This window comes from Gavialis gangeticus, unplaced genomic scaffold (genome assembly GCF_001723915.1).
Source record: "Gavialis gangeticus isolate Ggan-Ray unplaced genomic scaffold, GavGan_comp1, whole genome shotgun sequence".
Classification (NCBI taxonomy): domain Eukaryota; kingdom Metazoa; phylum Chordata; order Crocodylia; family Gavialidae; genus Gavialis; species Gavialis gangeticus.
This window is the reverse complement of record NW_017729032.1, coordinates 146,807,795-146,820,915: the sequence shown is the minus strand read 5'-3', so window position 1 is coordinate 146,820,915 and position 13,121 is coordinate 146,807,795. Positions and strand designations below refer to the sequence as shown.

Here is a 13,121-nt window from a genome sequence, read left to right as displayed (position 1 = left end):
TTGTGGCCTTCCCCCCCCCCCCCCCCCCCCAAAAATCCGTAGGTTGTTGAGGTTTGCTTCTGTTTTGTTTTGCTTTTCCTTCTCACTTCTGAGTAAATGCTCTTTTGAGTAGAGATTAAGCTTCTTGCATTTTCAGGGGGTTAGAGAAGCAGTCTCTAAGCTAACCAGACTTCTGATCCTGCACTTGGATCCATGAAGGTACAGCCTGGGATCCTAAGAAGCATTATTCAACTATTAATGATCATTATTCAACTATTAATGATCTACCATGAATGGCTCCTCAGAGGTTTTTAAGACCCAGGTAGACCAAGCCTTAGCTGGGATGATAGAGTTGGGCAACGTCCTGCTTTAAGTGGGGCTCGATGACCTCCTGAGGTACCTTCCAACCCTCATTTTCTGTGATTCTCTGACTTAAGACATAATGTGGTGTCCAGTATTCGTTACGCTGACTATTGAAAAAGGAATTGTGAGTAAAAGTACTTTGCTCAAAAGCTTTCCCATCATAATTCTTTTCTTCCTTTCCACAGAAGAACATACCAGTTGAAAATGATGTAAAGACAGATAAAGATGGTCTTACTGATCTCTATATTCAACATGCCATACCATTGCCTCAGCGGAACTTGCCAAAAAGTAGATGGGGGAAAGTGATGGAAAAGAAAAGAGAACAAAATGAATGGAAAAGTGAGAGAGAGAGGTAATTTAACTGTTCTTTTAGCTTCTGGATAGCTTTTGGGGTAATTTGCAGTTAGTTTAGCCTTTCTCTGCCCAATTATCAACACCATATAGCATTTGTAGAGGATGACATATGCGATAAATTCCATTTTGTATCAGGGTGTATGTTAGAGTATATTACCCTAGCATAAAATTCAGTGTCAGTGTTGGGATGTGTTGTATACTTAGCTTTTGGTGTAGATAGGAGCTACAGGAGCTCTCAAAGTACTTCATAAAGAAATAGTCATTCCTGTTTTCAGATGGAGATGGGAAAAGCTTGATACTTGTGATCATTAATATTTTTATAAGTAAACATTGTTCTTACTTGGTAGCATTCAGTAGCAAAACATGAGTTCATTGGGAGTTAATTACATAATAGTAACTGTACCTAGCAAGTGTGCAAACATAAAAGTCGGGAATGGTGATTTTGATTTGCTACAAAGGTTTGTTTATTGGACCTCGTACATAAACAGAAGTTGCTTTTCATTAAAATTGTTTCTTGCTTACTGCCTTTATAAATACTATTTGACCAGAAAATAAAGTTGTCAGTTTTTTGCACCCTTGCAAAGTGGTTGATTTAGAAAGACCTCCCCATGCATTGTGTTGCTTGTTTAGGACCTGCATGAGGTTGAACTTCACATGAATGCCAAAAGAAACAACTAGATCAACTCAAAGAAGTTGTGGTTATTCATTCCAGTATAGTACAGCTGGTCAGTCTTATAAGTGAGTTTAGCAAGGCTGAAAACGGATCTGTTACTTGCGTTAAATCTGTTAAATTCTTATGAGTAACTCATGTAACACTTTCACCACTGTCAAGATATTTCAGTCAGTTATACTATTTTCTCTGTACACACAAGGTTTTAAAAGCACTTCGACAAATATTTCTTTCCAGTTACATCTTGAAATGTGCAGAAACTGATCTTGGACATTGGTAGTGTTCTGAAAGAGCTATCAACAGGAACTACTTTTTTGGTTCAGATATGCAAACAAATACATCAACAAACCTCTCAAAAATATCTCAGCCTTGTTCTGCTATAACATGAAGTTCTTGCATAACAGCAACATTTTACAGGTTATATGTTGTGTGTCCATTTCTAATCATTACAAGTGGAACTTGCTTTATGCGTAGGCACATTTTATGATAACGTAATTCATATATGGAAACTGGAAAATGTAGGTAGACTTACTTAGATTACTGCTGTTTATTTTCTGGAGGGCTGCATTGTTAAAGTTGCTTTTATTAAGGTTTAAAACACAGTATGCTGAAGTTACCAGGTACTGTTTGAGTACTTGTTGCAAATTAGTCATTATAAGTCCCTTATTAGTCATTAGTCATTTTAAGACACTTTAGTAGTTCAGTGTTCAACATGGACTTGAATAGTATGCTTTCTAAAAAAATGACCATCTTACTGCCAGCATTAATGCACAAAGAACTTGGAAATGAGTTGAAAGGAAGCTGCTGAAGCTTCTTGGAAGTTCTAGACATAAAGTAGTTTCAGTAAGTACAGCTAAAACATACTAGAGAAAACTTCAGAATTATTGGCTGTCTGTATTGTCTTCATGGTGATTCTGAGACTGCTGCCAAGAAACAAGTTATATCTACCTGCTCCTGATCCGTATGTACCACTTGCAGAAAAATGTTGCATGGTTGCTTTTTGAATTGTATTCAGGGATGCTGTCTTAAGCTTGCTTTTGAGACAGGCATTGGATGTGCCTGGCATGGTTGCAATAGTGACACAACATTTTTGCATGCAGTGATTCAATGAAATTTGCTTCTCAGAATTGTTGTGAGGATGGTATAGACATGCCCATTTAACATCCTGGTGAGATGAGACTTCACAGACCTTTTAGGAGTAAATATGTCCCCTCCTTCATGGCAGCTCCTGGCCTCCTTATAGTAGAATGCAGTTCTTCTCTATCTAGAGTGTAGCAGCATCTGTGGAGCCCATAAAAAGGCTCTCCTGTTGCAATCAATTCCCTGAGTCTGAGTGCTGCCATGCCAAGGGGTAATTTGGTAAGGTGGGATTAGGGTCTACCAGCCCTGCCCCAAACCAGTGTGGAGGTACTTTAGGGGTGAGACAGGTTTGCCTGTTTGAGTTTTCTGGAGGAAATAATTCTTCCCCCAATCTTCCAGACTTGGAAGAGGTATTTCAAGCACAGTACAGCTGTTCAAACTGTTGGGGCCAAAATTTATTTGACAGTTTACACCTCTCTGCTGTTTTAGGATAGCTGTAGGCTCATCAATTTGCATTTAGTTTGCGTTCAGCAGGTAATCTTAACAACATCACAGGTTAGAAATTGTTGAACCAAAACTTGAATTTTGCAGAAATTGAGACAGTTCCTTGCCTGACAGGAGAAATAGATCTAGACCCAGGTCAAAAAAAAAAAAGGACCTAAGATATCAAAGCACCATAATTCTGCTTGGATCCAACCAAGAGTGCCATTCTGAGAATCAATTGTTAACTTCTTAAGTGCCTAAAAGCCAGTATTGATTTCATCACAATACACAGCAGGCACTGTTAGCCCAAAACATGGTGGCAAAAAGAGTTGTTTTCACATGTTGTTATGTTTACCTGGGTGAGAGCTCTAATTACTGGGCTGTCAGAGACCTTGGTTTAAATTTACCCCTAGTCTCCTAGGAGAGTACTCAAACTACCAGGGTGTAGGCTTGGCTAAGCTAGTAGCACTCTCCACCCATTTGGTTGAGGCTGGTCATTCATGCAAGCCAAGATCCCTTGTAGACTCTTAATGTTTCTTGGGAAAGTTTGTATATAATATAGCTTGTTGTCATTTTTGAGAAGAACAAAAGTGCGGTAATCTTTCAAATATACTATACTTTGTACACAAGAATCACTGTCAAATAATTGTGCTTTTAAAGTTGTATGTAGCTTTTGAATACTACGCTCCTGGTTGGCTGAGAGAGTATTTGATAGAGTGATTCATTGAGGAGTAACTGTTCTATCTTTATGTTAAATAAAGAGATTGAAACAAAATTTTTTGCACAGTGATACCTTGGAAGTAGGTTTATGCATTTCTGCTATTTGAATGCATTTGGTCAGGATATTGGTGAATAGGTGTTGAGAGGAAGTTTTCAGAAAAAGGTTTGAGTGAGCAAGAGAGGTTACATTTTACTTCAAATTGTGTGCAGGTTCATTTCCTTAAACTCTTTCAGTGATGTACTATGACATATTAATTGTTGATTTAATGCATACAGTAAATATATGAAAAGCTAACCTGAAGCAGAGCTTTGATATGATCTTAATTGCTATTGCTCCATGGCTGCAGGATGTACATTTGTTCTTGAACTGTTATCAATTTCATTTTTAAAGAAACTTTATTTTTGGTCATCAAAACCACAAATCAGATCTCTGGAACCTTTTGGATATTAAAGCTACCAGCAGCTCCCATTTAGTTGCTGATCTAATGGTGTTGTAATTGAGTCAGATGGCTGCCACAATGTGGCTTTAAAGCATGACAGTAAGTGGACTGGGCTTGACACTAGTGATTCTCATTGTTGCTTTGTTAATAAAGATGTGTTTGTCTAAAATATAGGGTCTAAACTAATGTGTTCAACTGCCTCTGATATTATACCACTGTAGTTGAAAAATAGCAGTATGAGGTTTTCATGAAATTGTCACAAATGCACAATTAACGATATTCTGACACTGCAAATCATTAAATAAATGTTGTAAATTTGTAAATTCACTAAGTACAACGGTTCTTTTATCAAATTCATCCCTGCCTGTTGGATGTCTTGTGCAACTATTAAACCTTTCCTTTTTTTTTTGCTTTTTTGTCTGTTAGGCTGTTTCCTTTTTGATCTTAACTCTTTGATATAAATAATATCCTAGTGTTCATCTTCTATAATTCATTTCTTATAATGAAAAAAAAATCCAATCTGGCTCTTGATAGATTTAGAAACACTAGTTATTCTAGCAGAAATAATCAGTTTAGTGCCCTGGCTCAGGAACAAATTATTTTAGATACAAGAACATTAATACGACTGTGAGTAAATGTAGATTTAATTTTTTTTCCAAAACACGTATGGATCTTAACTTGTATCATTTGCATCTCTTTAAATACTTAACTCTTTGAAATCTGAAACAGTACTACATTTCTTGGTACAACTGGACCTAAAATAATGTCAAAGTAATTTTACAGTTGTAATGAATATAAGTCATTGCTTGGAATTAGTTTTTTTTTTTAATTAGTTTGATGTTTGTTATAATCTGTATTTGGTTCTACTAAATATTGCAAAGTAGGATGAGAGCACATTTTTTAACTATATCCTTTTTTATAGCTCAGCCCTTGAGGCACTGACTGACTCTCGATAATCTAATTTGTATTCCTGAGAACTTTAACATTTGTATTTTCAGTGTCACAGCTATAGAAGGATCAAGGAAGCGACCACTTATTGTATTTGATGGCAGTTCAACAAGTACAAGTATAAAGGTGAAGAAGACAGAAAATGGAGCCACTGATCGCCTAAAACCTCCCCCAACAGCAAGCACCACCAACACTGTTAGGAGACTATCAGTTCCTTCAAATGCCTCAACGTACATTTCACCCTCCAGTTTATCACAAGACGCTAAACTAGAAACCAGAAATAATGAGGCAGAACAGAACAGTGTGCCAGTGACTAATAGCAACGTATTGGGTAGTCTAAAGGTATCGCCTATGACCCCAGTAGCAGGAGCTACAATTGTGAAATTAAAAAGAACAGCTCCAAAGGAAGAATCTGAATCAATGGTATGTATGTGACAGCAGTGAGTATAGCTTATTACAATTTTTCACTGAAACTTGCAGGTGTACCTCAGACAAATGTATAGTGTTTCTTTTAGACCTGTATAATTTAACCTTAATTTTACTTGATTATTTTATATTGTGGGTTAATGTTCTGGATTATAGTAGTATCAGTGTCTCTAATCAGGATTAGACAAATTAATTTTAAGCAGGGATTTCAAGAGTAACAGGAGCTGGTCTTGGTGTTTGCAGATAACTCCTTCCATTCATGAAGGCTGGCATGGAAGAAATGCAATCATGTGTTTGAAACATTAATGAAAGGTTGTGGAAGGCCAGTGTTACAAGGAGGACCAGAAGCAGGAGCTCTCATTGAAACAGTGTATGAGATAAATAGTACTGAAGTGTGTGAATGGTTTCAGCAATGAAGACAAATGGATTGTGCTTAATGCAGTGGAGAAAGAAAAGCCCAGAGTATGATGCAAAGAAGTGTGAAATGTTCCCAGCAGCTGACTAAGGAAGTTGTTTGTTTGTTTATTTTATTTGCAACATTTTAAATTGTTAGAATGAGTAGGGCAGGATTCCATTTATCACCCTTACTGTAATGGAAGCAAAGGTAAGCAAAGCAGTAATCTTTGCTGTGTGACTGGAATGAGAGGGCACCATTTTTAGAGCTACTTTGTAGGAAGTATCAGCAAGATTCATTGCCTGGATGTGAGAATCTAGACAGCGATGTGTGAACATTACAAGTTTAAGTGACAGGAAGGACATTGCTGTCCCTAAGTTTGGAATCCTCTCAGAAATCTGAAAGAAGGATTAAGCATATCTGTCCTGTGGGATACTGAAGGAGTGATTAGTGAAGAGGAAAGGTCTAAATTATGAATAGGACAGGTGGTAACAGGACTTGAAGAGAAGAGGGGGCAACAGTTGATAGCAGCTGACAGGTTGAAGATGAAATTGGAGTAATATAATGGTTCTAAACTCTGACCAAAGAGTGATCGTTAGAGTCTTGGTGAAAGCCAGTCCGTTGTAGGGCAGGGGCCAGAAGCTGCTTCAAAGGTAATTCTTTGTATATACTTTCTAATGCGTTACAGTAAAGTATAAGCTTTCTGCCTAACAACTTTTATCCCAAAAGAGCTCAAAAGATTTAAATTTATTATCAGCCAGTGTCCCTTTCAAAGAAGTACTTCATGTTCTACTGACATGTGGTCATATTTGGTACAACCATGCACAAGATTTCATGGAAGGAGATGGAAAACACTTTTTTACCTGGAAATATTTGAGAACACAGAGGTTACATTTTTGCTCTCTTAAATACATGCCCCTTATAGTGTCTCATTGTAACAGATTTCAAAACATTCTACAAAAAGAAACCAAAAAACCCCCATTATTTTTGTTCTAAACATGGCGGGATAAATGAATATGAAGTTTTCCACAGAATCTTTGTTGAATAATTTTATCTTTATTTTGAAAGACAGCTTCCAAGCAATATTTTAAAGGCATACTAAAGCAACTGGCTCTGTACTGATCCAGTAGGAAGAGTGCTGCCTGTTGCAGATATCATTACTTCAGTATTCTTTAGAAGTATCCTAAATACTGACTTATGTTCAAACCTAAATGGCTTTGATTTGTATGTGGCTGTAGTGCAGTAGGTCTAGATGTTTGCGTCACCCGCTGAATATCTGTATAGTTTAAATTGATATTCAGTGTTCTGTATTTTTGATATGCTTAGTCAGTATCTTTACAGTTTAGATTTGGTTTCATTCAAATTAATGCAGACAACTTTGACTCTAGTGAGGTCAGGTACCTAAGTATTTGATTGTATGTCTAAATTTAGGCAGATGTTTATTGATCTTGCTGAATTGGGCTGTAATTAATGAGTGAATGTTTAATATTACTTTATTTGTTAATCAGTGGCTTCAAACTTTAGGGAAGAGAGGAGGAAGGGAATGTAGGTACCCTCAGGACTAAGCAGCTTTATTTAATTCCAGACAGTGTTTAAGGGTCTGCCAACAGAACTCAGATTCATCATATAGCTTCAGTTTGGGAGTGTAATGTTCTTGAATTCTTGCCCTAAACTCTTGTGTATTGTTGGTTGTTCAGCAGCTGCCATGTTCCAGCTGAGGAAGTTGTATTATGGCTGTGTGCAAAAGTATTGCATGTGTAAACTATGTGGAACGAAGGGTGTGATATAAATGGAAGCTCACAGTCCGGATCTGGCCCATGGAATCATGTTATCCAGCCTTCCAGGTTCTCCACACTACTGAAAATTGGGTGGCAGGGAGTGATGGCAATGGTAATTGCCCTGCTACTAAACTTCTGGACCCGTGGGAAGCCCAGCAGGCCAGCGTGCACTAGATTGGGTACACAGGGCAAGGTAGGATCTGTGCAACACAAGGCAAATCAGGGAAGTAAGGCCAGATCTGGACATGGGGCTGGATCTGGTGGTATGAGGCAGATCTGGTCTGTGGACTGGCACTGCACCACTCATCCAGCCCATGGGGCTATAGGTGAGGACCACTGGATTATCTGTCAAGGTGGTTGTATCTTTGGAAGTGGTGAGAGGTTCCTGTTTTGCTGAAGCTTGCTATGTAAGCTTATGACAATAACAAAGGTTTTTGTATGCTTAAAGTGGCCTAGAACTTTCAACAAGTGGGAAGCACTAGGTTGGAAAAGCTAATAATTGGTATCAAACCTTTTTAACACTGGTCTTTGGCAAATGATTCTGCTACTGCAAAACCCAGTAGATTTCCTGTACAGGGGCAATAGCTGTTCCAAGGTATTCTGCTGCTGCTTGCTTTCAAGGTGGAGTCTTGGTCTTTAAATTGTCTGTGTGATCTGTGGCCAATTAACCTTTAAAACTTTGTTATACAACTTTTCAATGGCTGAGATGCACTAAGTTGTCACAAATAGTCCTCAGGTTTGCCAAAAAACACTTTTTTAAAGTTTAGATTATAAGTTGCTTCTCTGGAACTGTTTCTAAATTGCATTTTATTTTTTTATTTTTTTATTTTGTGAAGAATACTTCTGGTAAATTACGGGTGGATTACTAAAACCAAGACTGCATGTAATGGGCTTACAAAAGTTTAAATTTTATCAGCCTTAATGTTTTTGGGTTTTTTTTATTGTTTTTTACCTCTAGGGGAAACTTGCAGTATTTTCAGTTCCTCCATAAGATGGCAGCATAAAACTGCTGTAGTTATTCACTAATGTACTGAAAGTGTACTAGATCTGGATATTGTACACTAAATGTTGTCTTGTGCATATCTGACATCAGTTTATTTTTCTTTTATTTCAGAATGACCTAAAACCTACGGAAGCAAAGAAAAAAATCCAGCATGTAACATGGCCATGAATTATTGGAAATACATTTGTATCATGCCTATATTTCAGAACAGATAAGTAATATTTGAACAGTTTAAGTACACTTTTCTTTATACAGGTATTCAGATTGCTGTGAAATTTTACAGGTTTACAAGCTCCCTGATATAAAGCCGGAATCATATTCTCACCAGTCACCTTAAGAGTGTTTATTGTCTTGCACTGAGAATGGTTCATTTTCCCCTTTAAAAGGTGGTAGTGTTACAAGATACTAAAAAATCAGCTTCTGACTTCTCAAGCATACAATAGTTCATCTCCTGCATGTCCCTACAGAACACCTTTTATGGGCTTATAAATGTTACTATTTTATGCTACCCAGCAGAATCAGTTTTGTAGGTTACATCCTGGCTAAGTACCTAATATAGTTGTTGGGATTCCAGGTGGTTTGAGCTTGTGCATCCGAACTGCTTAGCTTTGGAGAAGTAGCTACATAAATGATAGAATATAAAACCATCCCATTGACAGGTTTTAATCTGTAGAAATGCATTGCTTTTGTTATACAAAACAAAACCATAGAATTTTATATCACTTAAAAAGTAAGCTGGTAATAAGAGATGAACTGTGTGACATCCTCACTTCAAATTGAAGTTTCTCTTATTGACATTTGAGATAAAAAGGCACAGATGGAAGCACATTATGAGAATCTGTTGGTATGAATCTTTGAACAAAAGTAATGAATGGATTAGTGCCATGCTCTTATCCACACCCACAGTATATATAAATGTATGTATAAAATGTGTGTGTGTGTGTGTATGTCTGGCAACTTTTTCTTGTTTTCCTAATTACAGTACTGTTTGTAAAACATAGGGGAGTCCTGTGGAATACAAGCCTACACTTTCTTCACTTATTGATCCATTTGAAAGGAGGTAAAAAATACGACATTGAGACAATATGATACATGCTCTAAAGTGGGGGTTAGCAACCTACAGCCTATGGGGCCATTTGATCTGGCTTGTGAATGTGGGGTTTTGGCAGTGGGGAGGGTTTTCTCCCCAAGCCATTGTGAGGAGAAGTCACCACAGGAGCTCTGCTTGTGCTGCTGTGGAGTGAAGTGGCATCTGGTTCCTAGTACCCACCCAACTGCCAGCCTCAGACCCATGCTGGGGCATTCTAGCCTGCAACCTGAAAAGGTCGCTAACCACTGCTCTAAACAATGTTTTGCCTCTTCCCTTCTTTTGACAGTATATAATAAAATTACTGGATTTTTTTAATCCAAATGGATTTATCTGGATTGTTGTTCGTGTGACATAAGACTTTGGATCGAATCCTACATCATAAAGCTCCTGTTAAATTCAGTGGTATATGATGAAGCCTGTTAAACCCACTTGGTGCGTAAGTGGTAGGTAGTAATGTGTCAGTACTCAAAAAGTAATATTATGAAAGCTGTGTCTGACCCATATTAAAGTTTCACTGTTAAATTCAAACTTGATGAAATTCTCTTGGTGACTTAATTGACTCATTGAAGATGCTGTCATTGTTTATTTGAAAGCTTATTAACCTTTTAAAATTTATTTGTATTGAAAATGTCAGCAATAGTCCACATTAGATACGAATGACAGGAGTTCCCCATTCACTGTTGTGGAATCAAAGGCACTTCTGAATGCTGTAAAGTGGTAAGAATGTGTGTTTATAATACTGTGTGCTGTTCCCTTTTACTAAACATTTGTGCAGGTTTTGTACTTAAGTACAGCAATGTTTAATGTAATGTAAATTTTATATGTAAAGAGTTCTTTTTAAGTAGCCTTATCCTATTTAAATAAATTGAATTAAAAGTAATATTAAGTGACATGGACCTGTTTTCTACATGTGTTTATACCTGTTTATTTGAAATAGTTCTGTTTAAGTGAACTTGAAAACAATGAGCCTACTTACTGCTTGGAACAGGGGTCAGCAACCCCTGGCATGCATGCCAGAGCATGGCACACAAGGCTGTTTTACTCAGCCTGTCAGCACCAGTCTGGGGTCTGGGCAGCTGCTGCCAGCCGTGGAGCCTGGCCTGTTCCCAGCAGGTGACTAGGAGGCTGTAGGCAGCCTCAGCTGCATGACCAGCAGTAGCTACCCAGAGCCGGGGCCAGCTGCAGCTGGGAGGCTGCAAACAGCTGCACTGGGCTCTGAAGCCCTGGCATCAGTTCTGTACTGCTGGTGGCCGCATAGACGCTTCAGAGTGGATAGCAAGGGAGGGCATGAGGCAGCACAACCCTGGCCCCTCCCCTGCTGTCTGCTCTGAAGTGCACATGCAGTCACCAGTAACATGGAGGGTAATGCTGGGGCTCTGGAGCCTGGCACAGCTGCTTGCAGTCTGCCCGCTGCCTGCTGCAGTGGCCCAAAGCCCAGGCCAGCTACAAACAGCTGTGCTGGGCTCCAGAGCCCCAGCATTAATTCTGTGCTGGTGGCAACTGCATGTGAGCCTCAGAGCAGATGGCAGGGGAGGGGTTGGGGTTGTGCTGCCTCAGGCCTCTCCCCAGCCATCTGCTGTGAGGTGTGCGTGCACCCGCTGGCACAGAGCTGATGCCAGGGCTCCAGAGCAGGGGTGGCACCAGACTCTTCCCAGTAGGGGACCTTGGTCAGGGCTGGGCTTGAAGGCTCCACCCCTCCCAGCACTGTTGCCCACCCATCTGCCCCACTTCAGCCAGCTCTGAGCCCAACCCATCCCCCCCCATCAAGAAGAGGCTTGTGCTGCTCCTGTCTGGAGCACTGCATCTCTGTGAGCTCAGCTGTGGGGGAATGGCTGGGCAGCAGCAGAGCTGGGAGGGGTGGCCATGGGGGGGGGCTCAGGTGAATTTTGCAATGGCTATAGCCCCTGCAAACCCCCCTCCCCCAGTGTCGCCCCTGCAGCTGACTGATGAGCAGGCTCTGGGTTGGGGCCTCTGTGGCCTGTGCCCAGGGGCCAGCTCCCTAAGGAAGCACAGAGGCTGCAGGGACCTGAGGCATTATCAAATTTGTCCTGTGGCCCAGCAGCCCGGCCACGTGTATATGCGTGTCTGGTTCTGTGTGCATGTGTGCACGTCTGTGTGTCTGATTCTTGGCGTGTGTGTATGCAGGTATCTGTTGTGTGTGTGTTTCTGGTTCTCTGCATGCATGTGGTTGTGTGTGTGCATGTGCATACGTGTGTCTGGTTCTCTGTGCGCGCCTCTGGTTTTCTTTCTCTCATCACAACATGCTTAAGACAAAAAGAATATACATCAACAAAGGTAGTATATGGCACTCTTTTATTGTCGTGAGGTTTAATATTTTTAGAAAACCTGGTATTTACTGTAAAAATAAATAAATAAAAAATTATGATTATTAACTATATCAATATGTAGTGCATCCTGCCATGTACCCCCTACCCCAGTTTTGTTTTTCTGGCATGCCAGCATTCCAGCACCTTGCCATTAAGGCGTTGCGGGGTTTTTTTGGCACTCCAGCCAAAAACATTGCATACCCCTGGCGTAGAACTAAACAAATGTACAAGGTCAGGGTCTGAATGTCTCTAAAGTTTTTTAACTTAACAGTCTATGGTACATTTAAAAAGTCATTATTAGGTGTAAAACCTAGTGTTCGTTCTTTTTGTTTTGCTTTGGTGATGGTAGAGGGAATGGAGTTGTGCTGGTTTTGGACCTAAACTTTGTACTGTTGTAGCTTTCAGTCACTGGAAGTGCAGTGTCTGTCTTTTTGCCTTTTTTATAAATTATCTGTCTTTGTCACTAACTCATCCCAATCTTAACAAAATTGCCTACATTTGGAATTAATACAGAGTAATTGTAACAACTGATTGTGGAGAGTCAATTATATTATAGTTAAGCCTTTCCCCCACCCTAAAGAGCATAAATAAAAGTATTATTCAATTAATTAAATATTAAATAAATGTATGAGTGAAGACATTGGGTGTAGTATACAAAAATGATGGGAGGATATTGGTTAGCATGATAGGCAATGAGCTCAATTCATCAGTAGCTTAGCTTTATAGACATTTTGATGAGAGTTTAAGGAGGAATTTGAAGGAAAATAATAAAGTTGCTTTGACATCAGTCAGGATAATAGGACTATTTAAACTACTGTGATATTTAAAAGAGCTTAAAGAAAATATGAGAGAAACTTTTGACCTTGGCTTCATAGCAGAAAGATATGGATGCTTATAGGAAGCTATTTGTTTGGATAGAGCGAGGAGATAGAGTTGTGGAATGGGATGATCATGCTTCACAGTTTCAAAGTTTCTAGGGTCGGAAGGGACCTGAGCAGATCATCTAGTCAGACCCCCTGCCATGGCAGGAAAAGGGTACTGGGGTCAGACGACCCAAGCAAGGTGT

General features: G+C 39.4%; 1 protein-coding gene across 1 annotated transcript in view; it reads left to right on the top strand.

The window, feature by feature from the left end:
- CUNH2orf49 (chromosome unknown C2orf49 homolog) overlaps positions 1 to 10,608 on the top strand; it is an 11,483-nt gene extending 875 nt beyond the window's left edge. The window contains exons 2-4 of the mRNA XM_019525393.1: positions 528 to 694; positions 5,088 to 5,460; positions 8,750 to 10,608. Coding sequence (XP_019380938.1) covers positions 528 to 694; positions 5,088 to 5,460; positions 8,750 to 8,806 — 597 coding nt within the window. The 3' untranslated portion in view covers positions 8,807 to 10,608. The remainder of the gene's footprint in view (positions 1 to 527; positions 695 to 5,087; positions 5,461 to 8,749) is intronic.
- Positions 10,609 to 13,121: the final 2,513 nt, after the last annotated feature.